The sequence below is a fragment of the Mesoplodon densirostris genome, chromosome 15 (genome assembly GCF_025265405.1).
Source record: "Mesoplodon densirostris isolate mMesDen1 chromosome 15, mMesDen1 primary haplotype, whole genome shotgun sequence".
Lineage (NCBI taxonomy): Eukaryota > Metazoa > Chordata > Mammalia > Artiodactyla > Ziphiidae > Mesoplodon > Mesoplodon densirostris.
The window spans coordinates 25,123,943-25,140,034 of record NC_082675.1 but is presented as its reverse complement, the minus strand read 5'-3'; the positions used below and the strand labels follow the sequence as shown (position 1 = coordinate 25,140,034).

The window sequence follows — 16,092 nt, the reverse complement described above, 5'->3', positions numbered from 1 at the left end:
TCTGCCTCTGAGCTCACAGCTGGAGTGGGGCCTCTGGGCCTCTCTTATCCTCAGAAGGGGTGTCCTCATGCAAATCTCTTTCCTGCCACCTTTGGCCTTGTGACCGGCTCCCTGCTGAGCAGAGAACAGCTGGGATCCAAGGAGGAGTTCAAGTGGGACCTGAGTTCCAGGCCTGAGCCCAGGTCCCCACAACTCTCTCTGGTGCTGAGGGAGAAAGGCTGCCCCTGCCCCAGCATGTGCACACACCTCCCAGTCTGCTCCTGGGCTCCCCCCTGGGCCTTGGGGACACAAAAGCGTCCTTCTGCGGATGAGGTTATCGTGTGGTAGGCTGGACAGTGCCTGAAGCTGGCACCGCGGGGACCACGGTCATGCTGCTGCGAGAGCCCAGAATTCCAGCAGCAGATACAGGGACACTGGTCATGTACCTCTGGCAGAGTTTTTATTAAATTTCTTTAAAGTTTTTTGCTTTTCTTTTTCGAAGTATAGTTGATTTACACTGTTGTTTTAGTTTTAGGTGCACAGCTAAGTGATTCAAATCAACATATATATTCTTTTTCATTTTATGTTTTTTAAAATAAAGGAAAAATGGCTTCCTTATCTAGACCTAGGCAAGAATTCTTGGACTTGACAATACATGCATGATTTCTAAAAGGAAGATGATAAATTGAAATGTACTCAAATGAAAAGCATTTGGTCTATAAAAGTCCTTTTTATGGTGTTGAAAAATCCAGTAAAGTGGGAGAAAATACTTTCCACTCACATATTCATCAAAACACTTGTATATACATTAAAAAATGTGTCGAAACTAATCAATAAACAAAACAACTAAAATGCAAGTGGAATTTGGGAAATGATGTGAACAGACATTTTTTCGGGAATGTACAGATGTCCGATGAACACACGGAAAGATGGTCCCCGTGAGTCGTTAGGGGAATGTCAGTCACACCCTAAAGAGTTGCCAGTACACACCAGTCAGAATGGAGCCGATAGACTAAAGTAAAAAACAGTGGGAAAACCAACGCTGGCTGCGCAGCAGAGGGACTGGTAGCTCAGGTGTTGCTGGTAGGAATATAAAGTGGAACAGCCACCCTAGAAAACAGCTTTGCAGCTACTATGAAACTAAACATGCAATTACTGTACAATCTAGGAAGTGTACCCTTGGGATTTTATTTCAGAGGAATGAAGACTAATGCTCCCATAAACACCTACACGCAAGTGTTCCCAGCTCCTGTCTTAGTCAGCTCAGGCAGCCATGGAAAAATACCACCCACATGTTGCTTAAACACCACAAATTTACTTTCCATGCTTCTGGAGGTCAGAAGTCCGTGATCGAGATGCCCTAACATTGTTTTCAGTGCAAGCTCTCCCACGGCTCCCTGAAGGCACTTTCTGGCTCTGTCTTTAGATGGTCTGTCTCAGTGGGTCACTCAGGGTTGGGGGTGTGTTTCTGGTCTCTTCTTATAAGGTCACTAATCCTATGTCCACAGGTGCGGACCAACCTGGGAGGAGATACCATCCTCCACGCTGCTCATCAGTCCCTTTCACAGACAGGCTGACAATGTTCTCACCCAGACCCTGACCCTATTATGACCTTGACCAGAGAGATGCCCTCGAATGGGTATCCATCTCTCTCTGATCGAGTCCATAGGGGCAGACCCCTCCCTGGTGGGTCGCCATCTAAGCACAGCAGGTTATGGTCTCATCGTCTTCCCTTTTCCATCCTTGTCCTCACATCCTGCCGTGTGTCCCTCTGTGTGTCCGTCACAGGCTCCTGCTGTCTTCACTTCTTAGCAGCGCAGGCCCCAGGGCATGTGATTGTGGTGGGACCTACATGGGGTTAGGTTTACTCGGAGGGAAGTTGAGGGTGAGGGGTTTACAAGGGGAAGATTCAAAGGTCAGGACTCCTGGGACAGACAGGGAACAGCTCTCCCTGGTGCCGTGGGATGGAGGGCATGGGAGGGAGGTTTTGGCCTCATTTCCCCTTTGTCTGGGTCACTGTGGTATCCATATTGGCCGTCGGTTTTATAGCTGACACCACAGATATACTCAGTCTCGTCCTCAGACTGGATGTTGGCGATGGTCAGGTAGCGGTCAGCCCCAGAGCTGGAGCCTGAGAAGCGGTCGGGGATCCCATCCCCCTTGGTGACACTTCCGTCACTGGTCAGCTTCATCAGATACCTAGGGGCCTGCCCTACTCTCTGTTGATACCAGTAAATGAAGTACGTGCTGTGCTCGCTGCTCAGGGTGCAGGTGAGCTTGGCCAAGCCTCCCAGGGAAGAAGATGCAGACGGGGTCTGGGTCAGCACAGGCAGAGAACAGAGACCTGCAGACAGAAATGCAAGGTTTGGCTGATGCCACTGACACTGGGCAGGTGACCCTCAAGACTGTGCTGGAGGGAGGGGCTGGGAGGCCCCCGAGTCCCTGGGCCACTCTGACCTGTGTTGAACCAGGAGGGACAGGAGGTAGAAAGGCACCCAGGTCATGGTGGGAGGTCCTTCTGCGAGCTCTGCACTGAGGCTGCCCACCTGGACTGGCCTCTCCAACTCTCTGTCTTATCCTCTCCCCTTGCAGCTCGAAAAGGGAGGAGCAGTGAATGCAAATCTACTCCTCCCTCCCCATCCTGTGTCTCAGCTCCTGGCTGAGCCCTGAGCCCAGGGGCCTCACGCTGGGGACTCCCTGGGGTCAGAAGAAGGGCCTCGTGTGGGTTTCAGAGACAGATTTACTCTCCTCAAGAGAAGTGTCTTCAAAGAAGCGTCAGTCATGCCCTTTGCACTTGAGCCCTCCCCAGGGAACTTGGACCTATGAGGGTGCCAGCCAGGCCCCAAAGGGCCCCTTGGTGCCCCCAAGATGGGCGTCTTCCTAAACATGTAGCTACTTTAATAGAATGACAACTTTATTTTATTTATTTATTTATTTATTTATTTTTTTCGGTACGCGGGCCTCTCACTGTTGTGGCCTCTCCCGTTGCGGAGCACAGGCTCCGGACACACAGGCTCAGCAGCCACGGCTCACGGACCCAGCCTCTCCGCGGAATGTGGGATCCTCCCGGACCGCGGCACGAACCCGTGTCCCCTGCATCGCCAGGCGGACTCTCAACCACTGCGCCACCGGGTAAGCCCTAGAATGACAACTTTTGAGCCCCCAGTATATGCCAGACCCTCGGTGAGTTTCCTGCAGCACCTCACCTGGCATCATAATAATCCCACAGCGCCCTCTGCTGAAGGCACAACCTCACCCCAGTCTAAAGAGGGGGAGCCATCATTGGGAGGGTAAATGATTTTCCCAGATTCCTCCAGACAAGGATGCATGGGTCAAGATTCCATCCAAGGGACTGACTTCAGAGCCTGACCTTTCATCCCCCTCCCCACCCTGCCCCCTCAAAACCCCCAATACTTTCCTCCATCATCACTCCAGGCCTCCTGAGCCCCTCCTGTCACCACCCTCTCTTCTGTATTCAGGTGATCCGTATCCAATGTCAATAAAATATTCCTATGGTTCACCTTTCCATATAGATCTATTCACAAAATATGACTTTATGACTTGTGGGGTTTATGGAAATGATCTCCCTACTGAAAGGGATGATGTGACACTATTTACCTAAAAATGTACCGAGTATTGCCATTCACTTTACAGACTATAATAAAAATGTGTTTAACGATTCAGAACCACCTTTAAAATTGTAGTTGTATTTACTATCTTGTCTTTGAGAAAGAGGTCACACGGATACATGTATTAAATCTCTTCATTTTGAGGTACCCTCAATATCCCTGGTCTGGGTGGAAAATGGATCAGCAGTTCCTCTCCAGCAAAGACTGTGGACTTAGGACCCTACATCAACTCTTTGTGTGGTGAGTATGTACTACAGGCACGGTTACCCCAAGGAAACCTCATCCATCTCACCTGCTCTGTCCAACATGGTGGCCACAAGCCAATGAGGCTTCTCAACATGCAATGTGGGTGGTCGCAGTGAGATGTGCTGTAGATCTGAAATACCCAGCACATTTCAAAGATTTAGGATAGTATAGTGTAGAATGTATCAATATTTTTATATTTAATTCATATTGAAATGATATTTTCAAGTAATTTAGTTAAGCAAAACCTATTATGGAGACTAACGGCATGGGTTTCTCCTAATTTTTAGAAAGTGTTTACTGGATAATTGAAAATTACATATGTGGTTCAAATAGTGTATGTAATGGATAGGGCAGCAGTGCAAAGTCACAATGTCAGTCACTTGTGTCTGAAATAGGAGAGAGAACTTGCTAGCACATTCAAGAAAGGCCATGTCTTAGCTTGGGAAGCACCGTGAGAGGCCACAGGAAGGTGGGGAAGTCCAGGAACTCGGGTGGAGGGACCTCTTTGCTGCCGGGTCTGCCCCGTTCCAGTTCTGACTTGAAACAAGTTGCTCTGCCCTTCATGCCTCAGCTTCTGCATCTGTAAGATGGGATATAATGGCTATGCTTGTTCATTGATTAGTTGTGATTAAACAAGTTAATAAGTAGGAAGAATGCAGATGGGTCTTGATATGTATGAAGCACACAAGAATAGTTATTCCTCTTCCATCTATGAATATCCTTAATCCTTATCCATACACTTAATAGAAAGCAGAGACAGTGGAATAGTGGATGTAGGAATAGGATGGAAGGGAAAGGTCTTGGGTTTGGGATTTGCCACTGACAAAATTTTCTGGCCACACCAAAACACAGAACATATTGTAGGACCTCTAACAATTGCCAGTTGAAGTCCTAACCACCAGTGCCCAAGAGTGGGACCTTATTTGCAAATAGGGTCCATTCAGATGTAATTACTTAAGGTGAGTTCATACTGGACGGTGGGGACCCTCAACCCATTCAGTGCACCCACCAGGTCTCAGGAGCTCTGTTCCAGGTCACCATGGACACCCTCACCCTCTCCTGCTGGCCTCCTTAGTCTTTCTAAGGCCACTTGGGTCTGGAGCTTAACTGTCCTAAACTCATCAAACTGAGCTTGTTTCAGATTCTAGACCCTGAAATGATGGGCAAAATTTGCTAAGAGGAGACTTTTTCTCAGGCCACATGGGTGGGTTTTCGGCAGGGGATGACAATTCTCATTATTTTTGGGGGGGAGGTCTGTGTTTGATTTTGAATACTTTCTGCTCCTATTTCATCAAGTTCAGTGATCTTCTGCAGCATGTATGTGGTCTCAGTCTCATTCAGTTTATTGTAATCTTAGATGTTGTAGTTTTCATTTGCAGAAATTCAATGTGGATCAGGTTTTTACACCCTGTGTCTCCATTTAACATGTTCAATCATTCCTCAACCTCAAGAACAAATGGACTATAACTATAAAAGTTGCTTTTGTGTCCTTGTCTATCAAATACATCATCTGGGCCATTCAGGGCAAGTTTGGATTACCTGATTTATGTCCTTATTCTGACTCTTATTTTTCTGATTCCTTACAGGAAATTTTTGATATTCAGGTATTGTGAATCTTTCCTTGCTGGGTATGGGATATTTTGTTTCTCCCTATGTTCTTTCTTTCTTATATTTTTTTAGTTTCAACAAAGGTACTTAATCAGAGTTAAATCCTTTCTGTACATGCTTTTACACTTTTTTAGATGGCATCAGGGGACACGACCTTGGGGAAACTGTCTCTACAAAGACAGCCCTCCCAGGGAGGGCACAGCTGGGAGTTGCCAGGGGCTCCAACATGGGTGTGAGGTGGGTGAGCCCGGAGGAGGGACGTGGTGGCCCCACTCTGTCCACTGTGCTGCTTTGCCTTTTTTGAGTCCCAGTTGTCACGGGATCCTGGAGGTTACAGAGCTCTGACGAGCTGGGTGGTTCTGGGCATGCATCCAAGAGATTTGGGCTCATGAGTGGCCAGTCAGCACCATGTGGACATCCAGGGTCCACTAGCACTGGGTCTCTGCCCCCTCTGTCTGTCCTTCATTCAGGCCTTATTTCCTCAAGTCAACACCACAGTCCAGACACTGAGACTACCGGGTCAGTCAGCCCATAATCACTCCTGAGCCCCCTGTGCAGAGCCTGCCTGGAGGGCTGAGAGGAGGGGCAGCCTGGAGTCTAAGATCTTGAGGAACCAGGCCAAACCTGTCACTGTTTTGTTCATAGTCGTCCTGGGGCTGGAGGAGAGTGTGAGCCAGACAGGGAGGGGGTTTGTGTCTCACTTCCTCGTCTGCCTGTGTCACTGTGAGGATAATCACTGCTGTCAGCTGATGCACAGTAATAGTCAGCCTCGTCCTCGGCCTGGGCCCCGCTGATAATCAGGGTGGCTGTGTTGCCTGAACTGGAGCCAGAGAATCGGTCAGGGATCCCTGAGGGCCGGTTGCTATACCCATAAATGACCAGCACAGGGGCCTGGCCTGGCTTCTGCTGGTACCAGCTAGCATAATAGCTTCCTACGTTGTCTCCCTGGCAGGTGATGCTGGCCGTCTGTCCTAAGGACACGGATGCCGCAGGTGGCTGAGTCAGCTGAGAAGAGGCCACAGAACCTGCAAGAGAGGAGAGGAGAGTGAGGGTGAGGAAGAGGGTCTCATCCCTGCAGCCTCATGCCCCCTGTAGCAGCTCCTGTGCTGAGCTGAAGTCTGGACCAGGCTGAGCTCTGGTCACTTTTCGGGCTGAGCCTGGGGACAGCACCTGTGCAGAGAGTGAGGAGGGGGAGCAGGAGAGGGGTCCAGGCCATGGTGGAGGCGACCCGAGCTCTGCCTCTGAGCTCACAGCTGGGGTGGGGCCTCTGGGCCTCTCTTATCCTCAGAAGGGGTGTCTTCATGCAAATCTCCTTCCTGCCACCTTTGGCCTTGTGACTGGCTCCCTGCTGAGCAGAGAACAGCTGGGATCCAAGGAGGAGTTAAACAGGGACCTGAGTTCCAGGCCTGAGCCCAGGTCCCCAGAACTCTTTCTGGTGTTTAGAGAGAAAGGCTGCCCCTGCCCCAGCATGTGCACACACCTCCCAGTCTCCTCCTGGGCTTCCCCCTGGGCCTTGGAGACACACAGGCGTCCTCTCTGGGGATGAGGTTATCTTGTGGTGGGCTGGACAGTGCTGGAAGCTGGCACTGTGGGGACCACGGTCATGCTGCTGCGAGAGCCCAGAATTCCAGCAGCAGATACAGGGACACTGGTCATGTACCTCTGGCAGAGTTTTTATTATATTTCTTTAAAGTTTTTTTATTTTTATTTTTCGAAGTATAGTTGATTTACAATGTTGTTTTAGTTTCATGTGCACAGCAAAGTGATTCAAATCAACATATATATCCTTTTTCATTTTATATTTGAAAAAAAAAGGAAAAATGGCTTCCTTATCTAGACCTAGGCAAGAATTCTTGGACTTGACAATATATGCATGATTTGTAAAAGGAAGAAGATAAATTGAAATGTATTCAAATGAAAAGCATTTGTTCTATAAAAGTCCTTTTTATGGATTTGAAAAATCCAGGAAAGTGGGAGAAAATACTTTCCACTCACATATTCATCAAAACACTTGTATATACATTAAAAAATGTGTCAAAACTAATCAATAAACAAAACAACTAAAATCCAAGTGGAATTTGGGAAATGATGTAAACAGACATTTTTTCGGGAATGTACAGATGTCCGATGAGCACACGGGAAGATGGTCCCCGTGAGTCGTTAGGGGAATGTCAGTCACACCCTAAAGAGTTGCCACTACACACCAGTCTGAATGGAGCCGATGGGCTAAAGTAAAAAACAGTGGCAAAACCAATGCTGGCTGCGCAGCACAGGGACCTGTCGCTCAGGTGTTGCTGGTAGGAATATAAAGTGGTACAGCCACCCTAGAAAACAGCTTTGCAGCTACTATAAAACTAAACATGCAATTATATACAATCTAGGAATTGTACCCTTGGGATTTTATTTCAGAGAAATGAAGACGAATGCTCCCATAAACACCTACATGCAAGTGTTCCCAGCTCCTGTCATAGTCAGCTCAGGCAGCCATGGAAAAATACCACCCACTTGTTGCTTAAACACCACAAATTTACTTTCCATGCTTCTGGAGGTCAGAAGTCCGTGATCGAGATGCCCTAACATTGTTTTCAGTGCAAGCTCTCCCCCGGCTCCCTGAAGGCACTTTCTGGCTCTGTCCTTAGATGGTCTGTCTCAGTGGCTCACTCGGGGTTGGGGGTGTGTTTCTGGTCTCTTCTTATAAGGTCACTAATCCTATGTCCACAGGTGCGGACCAACCTGGGAGGAGATACCGTCCTCCATCCTGCTCATCAGTCCCTTTAACAGACAGGATGACAGTGTTCTCACCCAGACCCTGACCCTATTATGACCTTGACCAGAGAGATGCCCTCGAATGGGTGTCCATCTCTCTCTGATCGAGTCCATAGGGGCAGACCCCTCCCTGATGGGTCGCCATCTAAGCACAGCAGGGTATGGTCTCATCGTCTTCCCTTTTCCATCCTTGTCCTCACATCCTGATGTGTGTCCTTCTGTGTGTCCATCACAGGCTCCTGCTGTTTTCACTTTTTAGCAGCCCAGGCCCCGGGGCGTGTGGACGTGCCTGGACCTGCATGGGGGTAGGTATACCCAGGGAGAGGTTGGTGGTGAGGGGTTTACAAGGGTGTGATTCAAAGGTCAGGACTCCAGGGACAGACAGTGATCAGCTCACCCTGGTGCCGTGGGACGGAGGGCATGGGCGGGAGGTTTTGGCCTCATTTCCCCTTGTCTGGGTCACTGGGGTAACCATATTGGCCATCAGTTTTGTAGCTGACACCACAGATATACTCAGTCTCGTCCTCAGACTGGATGTTGGCGATGGTCAGGTAGCGGTCAGCCCCAGAGCTGGAGCCTGTGATGCGGTAGGGGATCCCATCCCCCTTGGTGACGCTTCCGTCACTGGTCAGCTTCATCAGATACCTAGGGGCCTGCCCTACTCTCTGTTGATACCACTCAATGAAGTATGTGCTGTGCTCACTGCTCAGGGTGTAGGTGAGCTTCACCGAGCCTCCCAGGGAAGAAGATGCAGATGGGGTCTGGGTCAGCACAGGCACAGCACAGAGACCTGCAGACAGAAATGCAAATGTTGGCTGACGGCACTGACACTGGGCAGTTGACCCTCAGGGCTGTGCTGGAGGGAAGGGCAGGGAGGCCCACGAGTCCCTGAGCCAATCTGACCTGTGTTGGACCAGGAGGGGTAGGATGTAGAAGGGCACCCAGGTCATGGTGGGAGGTCCTTCTGGGAGCTCTGCACTGAGGCTGCCCAGCTGGACTGGCCCCTCCAGGTCTGTGTCTTATCCTCTCCCCTTGCAGCTCAAAAAGGGAGGAGCAGTGAATGCAAATCTACTCCTCCCTCCCCATCCTGTGCCTCAGCTCCTGGCTGAGCCCTGAGCCCAGGGGCCTCACGCTGGGGACTCCCTGGGGTCAGAAGAAGAGCCACGTGTGGGTTTCAGAGACAGATTTACTCTCCTCAAGAGAAGTGTCTTCAAGGAAGTGTCAGTCATGCCCTTTGCACTTGAGCCCTCCCCAGGGGACTTGGACCTATGAGGGTCCCAGCCAGGACCAACAATGCCCCTTGGTGCCCCCAGGATGGACGTCTTCCTACACATGTAGCTACTTGAATAGAATGACAACTTTTGAGCCCCCAGTATATGCCAGACCCTTGGTGAGTTTCCTGCAGCACCTCACCTGGCATCATAATAATCCCACAGCTCCCTCTGCTGACGGCACAACTTCTCCCCAGTCTAATGAGGAGGAGCCATCATTGGGAGGGTAAATAATTTTCCCAGATTCTCCTGGATAAGGAAGCATGGTTCAAGATTCCATCCAAGGGACTGACTTCAGAGCCTGACCTTTCAGCCCCCTCCCCACCCTGCCTCCTCATAACCCCCAATAGTTTCCTCCATCCCTACTCCAGGCCTCCTGAGCCCCTCCTGTCACCACCCTCTCTTCTGTATTCAAGTGATCCATATCCAATTTCTATAAAATATTCCTTATGGTCCATCTTTCCATCTAGATTTATTCACAAAATATAACTTTATGATTTGTGGGGTTTATGGAAATGATCTCCCTACTGAAAGGATGATGTGACACTATTTACTTAAAAATGTACAGACTATTGCCATTCATTTCACAGACTATGATAAAAATGTGTTTACCGATTCAGAACCACCTTTAAAATTGTAGTTGTATTCACTATCTGGCCTTTGAGAAAGAAGTCACAGGGATACATGTATTAAATCTCCTCCTTTTGAGGTACCCTCAATATCCCTGGTCTGAATGCAAAAAGGATCAGTAGTTCCTCTCCAGCAAAGACTCTGGGCTTGGGAACCTCCATCACCTCTTGGTGTGGTGAGTATGTACTACAGGCACGGTTACCCCAAGTAAACCTCATCCATCTCACCTACTCTGTCCAACATGGTGGCCAGAAGCCAATGGGGCTGCTGAACGTGCAATGTGGGTGATTGCAGTGAGATGTGCTGTAGATCTGAAATACCCAGCACATTTCAAAGATTTAAGATAGCATAGTGTAGAATGTATCAATATTTTTATATTTAATTCACATTGAAATGATATTTCCAAGTAATTTAGTTAAGCAAAACCTATTATGGAATCTAACTGCATCGGTTTCTCCTAATTTTTAAAACGTGTTTACTGGATAATTTAAAATTACATATGTGGTTCAAATAGTGTATGTAATGGATAGGGCAGCAGTGCAAAGTCACAATGTCAGTCACTTGTGTCTGAAATAGGAGAGAGAACTTGCTAGCACATTGAGGAAAGGCCATGTCTTAGCTTTGGAAGCACCGTGAGAGGCCACAGGAAGGTGGGGAAGTCCAGGAACTCGGGAGGAGGGACCTCTTTGCTGCCGGGTCTGCCCCGTTCCAGTTCTGACTTGAAACAAGTTGCTCTGCCCTTCATGCCTCAGCTTCCGCATCTGTAACATGGGATATAGTGGGGATGCTTGTTCATTGATTAGTTGTGATTAAACAGGTTAATAAGTAGGAAGAACGCAGATGGGTCTTGATATGTATTAAGCACACATGAATATTTACTCCTCTTCCATCTATGAATATCCTTAATCCTTATTCATACACTTAATAGAAAGCAGAGACAGTGGAATAGTGGATGTAGGAATGGGATGGAAGCGACACGTCTTGGGTTTGGGATTTGCCACTGACAAAATTTTCTGGCCACACCAAACTACACAAACATATTGTAGGACCTCTAACAATTGCCAGTTGAAGTCTTAACCACCAGTGCCCAAGAGTGGGACCTTATTTAGAAATAGGGTCCATTCAGATGTAATTACTTAAGGTGAGTTCACACTGGATTGAGGGACCCTTCAACCCATTCAGTGAGTCCACCAGGTCTCAGGAGCTCTGTGCCAGGTCACCATGGACACCCTCACCCCCTCCTGCTGGCCTCCTTAGTCTTTCTAAGGCCACTTGGGTCTGGAGCTTAACTGTCCTCCTAAACTCATCAAACTGAGCTTGTGTCAGACTCTACATCCTGGAATGATGGGCAAAATTTGTTAAGAGGAGACTTTTTCTCAGGCCACATGGGTGGGTTTTGGACAGGGGATGACATCTCTCATCATTTTTGGGGGGGGGATCTGTGTTTGATTTTGAATAGTTTCTACTGCTATTTCATTAAGTTCAGTGACCCTCAGCTGCATCTATGTGCTCTCTGTCTCATCCAGGTTATTTTAATCTCAGATGTTGTAGTTTTCATTTGCAGAAATTCAATGTGGATCATGTGTTTACACTCTGTGTCTCCATTTAAGGTGTTCAATCTTTCCTCAACCTCAAGAACAAATGGACTATAACTATAAAAGTTGCTTTTTCGTCCTTGACTATGAAATACATCTTCTGGGCCATTCAGGGCAAGTTTTGATTAACTGAATTTTCTACGTATTCTGACTCTTATTTTTCTGATATCTTACAGGAAATTTTTGATATTCAGGTATTGTGAATCTTCCCTTGCTGGATATGGGATATTTTGTTTCTCCCTATGTTCTTTCTTTCTTATTTTTTTTTAGTGTCAACAAAGGTACTTGGTCACAGTTAAATCCTTTCTGTAATTGCTTTTACACATTTTTAGATGGAACCAGGGGACACGACCTTGGGGGAACTGTCTCTACAACGACAGCACTCACCAGGGAGGGCACAGCTGGGTGCTGCCAGGGGCTCCAGCATATGTGTGAGGTGGGTGAACCCGGAGGAGTGACGTGGTGACCCCACTCTCTCCACTGTGCTGCTTTGCCTTGTCCGGGATTCCAGGGTGTCACGGGATCCTGGAGGTTCCAGAGCTCTGACGAGCTGGATGGTTCTAGGCATCCATCCAAGAGATTTGGGCTCATGAGTGGCCAGTCAGCACCATGTGGACATCCAGGGTCCACTAGCACTGGTCTCTGCCCTCTCTGTCTGTCCTTGATTCAGGCCTTATTTCCTCAAGTCAACCCCATAGCCCAGACATTGAGACAGCCTGGTCCAGGCCGTCCATAATCACTCCTGACCCCCCTGTGCAGAGCCTGCCTGGAGAGCTGGGAGGAGGGGCAGCCTGGGGGGCTCAGATCTTGAGAAACCAGGCCAGACCTGTCACTGTTTTGTTCATAGTCCTTCTGGGGCTGGAGGACAGTGTGAGCCAGACGGGGAGGGGGTTTGTGTCTCACTTCCCCGTCTGCCTGTGTCACTGTGAGAATAACCACTGCTGTAACCAGTACTAGTACCACAGTAATAGTCAGCCTCGTCCTCGGCCTGGGCCCTGCTGATGGTCAGGGTGGCTGTGTTCCCTGATTTGGAGCCAGAGAATCGGTCAGGGATCCCTGAGGCACGGTTGCTATCACCATAAATGACCAGCACAGGAGCCTGGCCTGGCTTCTGCTGGTACCAGTAAGCATAATAGCTTCCTACGTTGTCTCCCTGGCAGGTGATCCTGGCCGTCTGTCCTAAGGACACGGACGCCGCAGGTGGCTGAGTCAGCTGAGAAGAGGCCACAGAACCTGCAAGAGAGGAGAGGAGAGTGAGGGTGAGGAAGAGGGTCTCATCCCCGCCGCCTCATGCCCCCTGTAGCAGCTCCTGTGCTGAGCTGAAGTTCTGGACCAGGCTGTGTTCTGGTCACTTTTCGGACTGAGCCTGGGGGTAGCACCTGTGCAGAGAGTGAGGAGGGGGAGCAGGAGAGGGGTCCAGGCCATGGTGGAGACGCCCCGAGCTCTGCCTCTGAGCTCACAGCTGGGGTGGGGCCTCTGGGCCTCTCTTATCCTCAGAAAGGCTGGCCTCATGCAAATCTCCTTCCTCCCACCTTTGGCCTTGTGACCGGCTCCCTGCTGAGCAGATAATAGCTGGGATCCAAGGAGGAGTTCAACTGGGACCTGAGTTCCAGGCCTGAGCCCAGGTCCCCAGACACTTCCTGGTGCTGAGTGAGAAAGGCTGCCCTTGCCCCAGCATGTGCACACACCTCTCAGTCTGCTCCTGGGCTCCTCCCTGGGCCTTGGGGACACACAGGCATCCTCTCTGCAGATGAGGTTGTCGTGTGGTGTGCTGGACAGTGCTGGAAGCTGGCACTGTGGGGACCACGGTCATGCTGCTGCGAGAGCCCAGAATTCCAGCAGCAGATACAGGAACACTGGTCACGTACCTCTGGCAAAGTTTTTATTATATTTCTTTAAAGATTTTATTTTTATTTTTCGAAGTATAGTTGATTTACAATGTTGTTTTAGTTTCAGGTGCACAGCAAAGTGATTCAAATCAACATATATATTCTTTTTCATTTTATATTTTAAAAAAAAAGGAAAAATGTCTTCCTTATCTAGACCTAGGCAAGAATCCTTGGAGTTGACAATACATGCATGATTTGTAAAAGGAAGAAGATAAATTGAAATGTATTGAAATGAAAAGCATTTGTTCTATAAAAGTCCTTTTTATGGAGTTGAAAAATCCTGGAAAGTGGGACAAAGTACTTTCCACTCACATATTCATCAAAAAACTTGTATATACATTAAAAAATGTGTCGAAACTAATCAATAAACAAAACAACTAAAATGCAAGTGGAATTTGGGAAATGATGTGAACAGACATTTTTTTCGTGAATGTACAGATGTCCGATGAGCACACGGGAAGATGGTCCCCGTGAGTCGTTAGGGGAATGTCAGTCACACCCTAAAGAGTCGCCTCTACACACCAGTCAGAACGGAGCCAATGGGCTAAAGTAAAAAACAGTGGCAAAACCAATGCTGGCTGCGCAGCAGAGGGACCGGTCGCTCAGGTGTTGCTGGTAGGAATATAAAGTGGTACAGCCACCCTAGAAAACAGCTTTGCAGCTACTATGAAACTAAACATGCAATTACTGAACAATCTAGGAATTGTACCCTTGGGATTTTATTTCAGAGAAATGAAGACTAATGCTCCCATAAACACCTACACGCAAGTGTTCCCAGCTCCTGTCTTAGTCAGCTCAGGCAGCCATGGAAAAATACCACCCACATGTTGCTTAAACACCACAAATTTACTTTCCATGCTTCTGGAGGTCAGAAGTCCGTGATCGAGATGCCCTAACATTGTTTTCAGTGCAAGCTCTCCCCCGGCTCCCTGAAGGCACTTTCTGGCTCTGTCCTTAGATGGTCTGTGTCAGTGGCTCACTCGGGGTTGGGGGTGTGTTTCTGGTCTCTTCTTATAAGGTCACTAATCCTATGTCCACAGGTGCGGACCAACCTGGGAGGAGATACCGTCCTCCACCCTGCTCATCAGTCCCTTTCACAGACAGGCTGACAGCGTTCTCACCCAGACCCTGACCCTATTATGACCTTGACCAGAGAGATGCCCTCGAATGGGTGTCCATTTCTCTCTGATCATGTCCATAGGGGCAGACCCCTCCCTGGTGGGTCGCCATCTAAGCACAGCAGTGTATGCTCTCATCGTCTTCCCTTTTCCATCCTTGTCCTCAAATCATGCCGGGTGTCCCTCTGTGTGTCCATCACAGTCTCCTGCTGTATTCATTTCTCAGCAGCACATGCCCCGAGGCGTGTGGATGTGGTCGAACCACATGGGGGTGGGTTTACTCACTGCCATCCTCCAGGCTCCCTTTCCTACAGTGTAAGGGGAGAAGGACACTCTCCCCTAGAGGGACCTGCAGGAGTCCTTGTTTGGGACAAAATCACAGCAAACCCTTGGAGAGAACAACCCTTTCCTGGGTGGGGTGACAGGAGAGGGCCCTGTGTACCCTATGAGTCCCGGCAGAGCCGGGGACAGAGGTCACTGCAGGACGGAGCCCTGATATCCTGTCCAGTCCTGCCCCCGTCCCCCTGTCATCCCTCCCACGAAGACCAGCCCCCTCCTCCCCTCCTGCCCCCATGGAGTCCTCCAGGCCACGGACAGATCCTGGACTTTGCCTCTCAGGCCTTAGTCACTGGGGGTCCGACTGCACTAAGGGGACCATATTCTCCAGCTCAGCATCCCCATTCCCAACCCTGCTGCTGTCCCAGGGAACGTGGTGCTGGCCGGTCCCTAGAAAGTCCTGTGGGTGAATTGGGAGCCATTCTTGGCACCAAAGCTGAGACCCTTCCCCAGCAGGAGAAGTTTGGCCAAGCTCCAAGTCTGTACTACCACAGACACCCTCACCGCCGCCTGACTCCCTAAGGACCCAGCTCTGCACCCACCATGGGGTCAAGGTTCCCATCCTCCCTCCCCAGAGGCCCAGTGCTTACGGCTGAGGCCTCAGTCCTGGCCAGGGTCCTGCTCTGCACACGGGGCACCAATGTCAGGACACTTAGTACCATGACCTGCATGTGGCCTCTTGACGCCATGATCCATGTTGCTTCCCTGAGAGACTTGGAGCACAGGGCCTGGGGGCTACTGGGGACAGGGTCATCTCAGCTCAGCCCTTTCTCAGTGTCCTGTTCCGCCCTGGGCTGGGCTGGTCTCTCCCAGCATTGCCCACAAAGGCCTGTGAGGAGGAACCAGAATCCCACCTCGTCAAAACCACTTAAATTTTAACGTGTGTCTGCGTTTCCCTGGGGGTGACTCGGGGAGTGGTTGGGGGTGAGGGTTTTGCAAGGGGAAGACTCAAAGTCAGGACTCCGGGGACAGACAGGGAGCAGCTCACCCTGGTGCCATGGCACGGAGGGCATGGGAGGGAGGTT

At 49.5% G+C, this 16,092-nt stretch overlaps 1 protein-coding gene and 2 gene segments (V, D, J or C); all 3 read right to left on the bottom strand.

The window, feature by feature from the left end:
- Positions 1-65: 65 nt before the first annotated feature.
- LOC132502454 (immunoglobulin lambda variable 4-3-like) lies at positions 66-3,916 on the bottom strand. The segment is given in 3 exon segments: positions 66-301; positions 1,997-2,323; positions 3,901-3,916. Coding segments are annotated over 3 exon segments (579 nt in total).
- A 2,185-nt stretch (positions 3,917-6,101) lies between these two features.
- Positions 6,102-6,678, bottom strand: LOC132502453 (immunoglobulin lambda variable 3-19-like). The segment is given in 2 exon segments: positions 6,102-6,487; positions 6,633-6,678. Coding segments are annotated over 2 exon segments (432 nt in total).
- Positions 6,679-8,668: 1,990 nt separating this feature from the next.
- On the bottom strand, positions 8,669-13,152 carry LOC132502452 (immunoglobulin lambda-1 light chain-like). The gene is made up of 3 exons (XM_060118343.1): positions 13,104-13,152; positions 12,628-12,957; positions 8,669-9,018 (listed from the first exon to the last, which is right to left on the bottom strand). The coding sequence occupies exons 1-3, from the start codon at positions 13,147-13,149 to the stop codon at positions 8,669-8,671; spliced, it is 726 nt and encodes a 241-aa protein (XP_059974326.1). The 5' UTR covers positions 13,150-13,152.
- Positions 13,153-16,092: the final 2,940 nt, after the last annotated feature.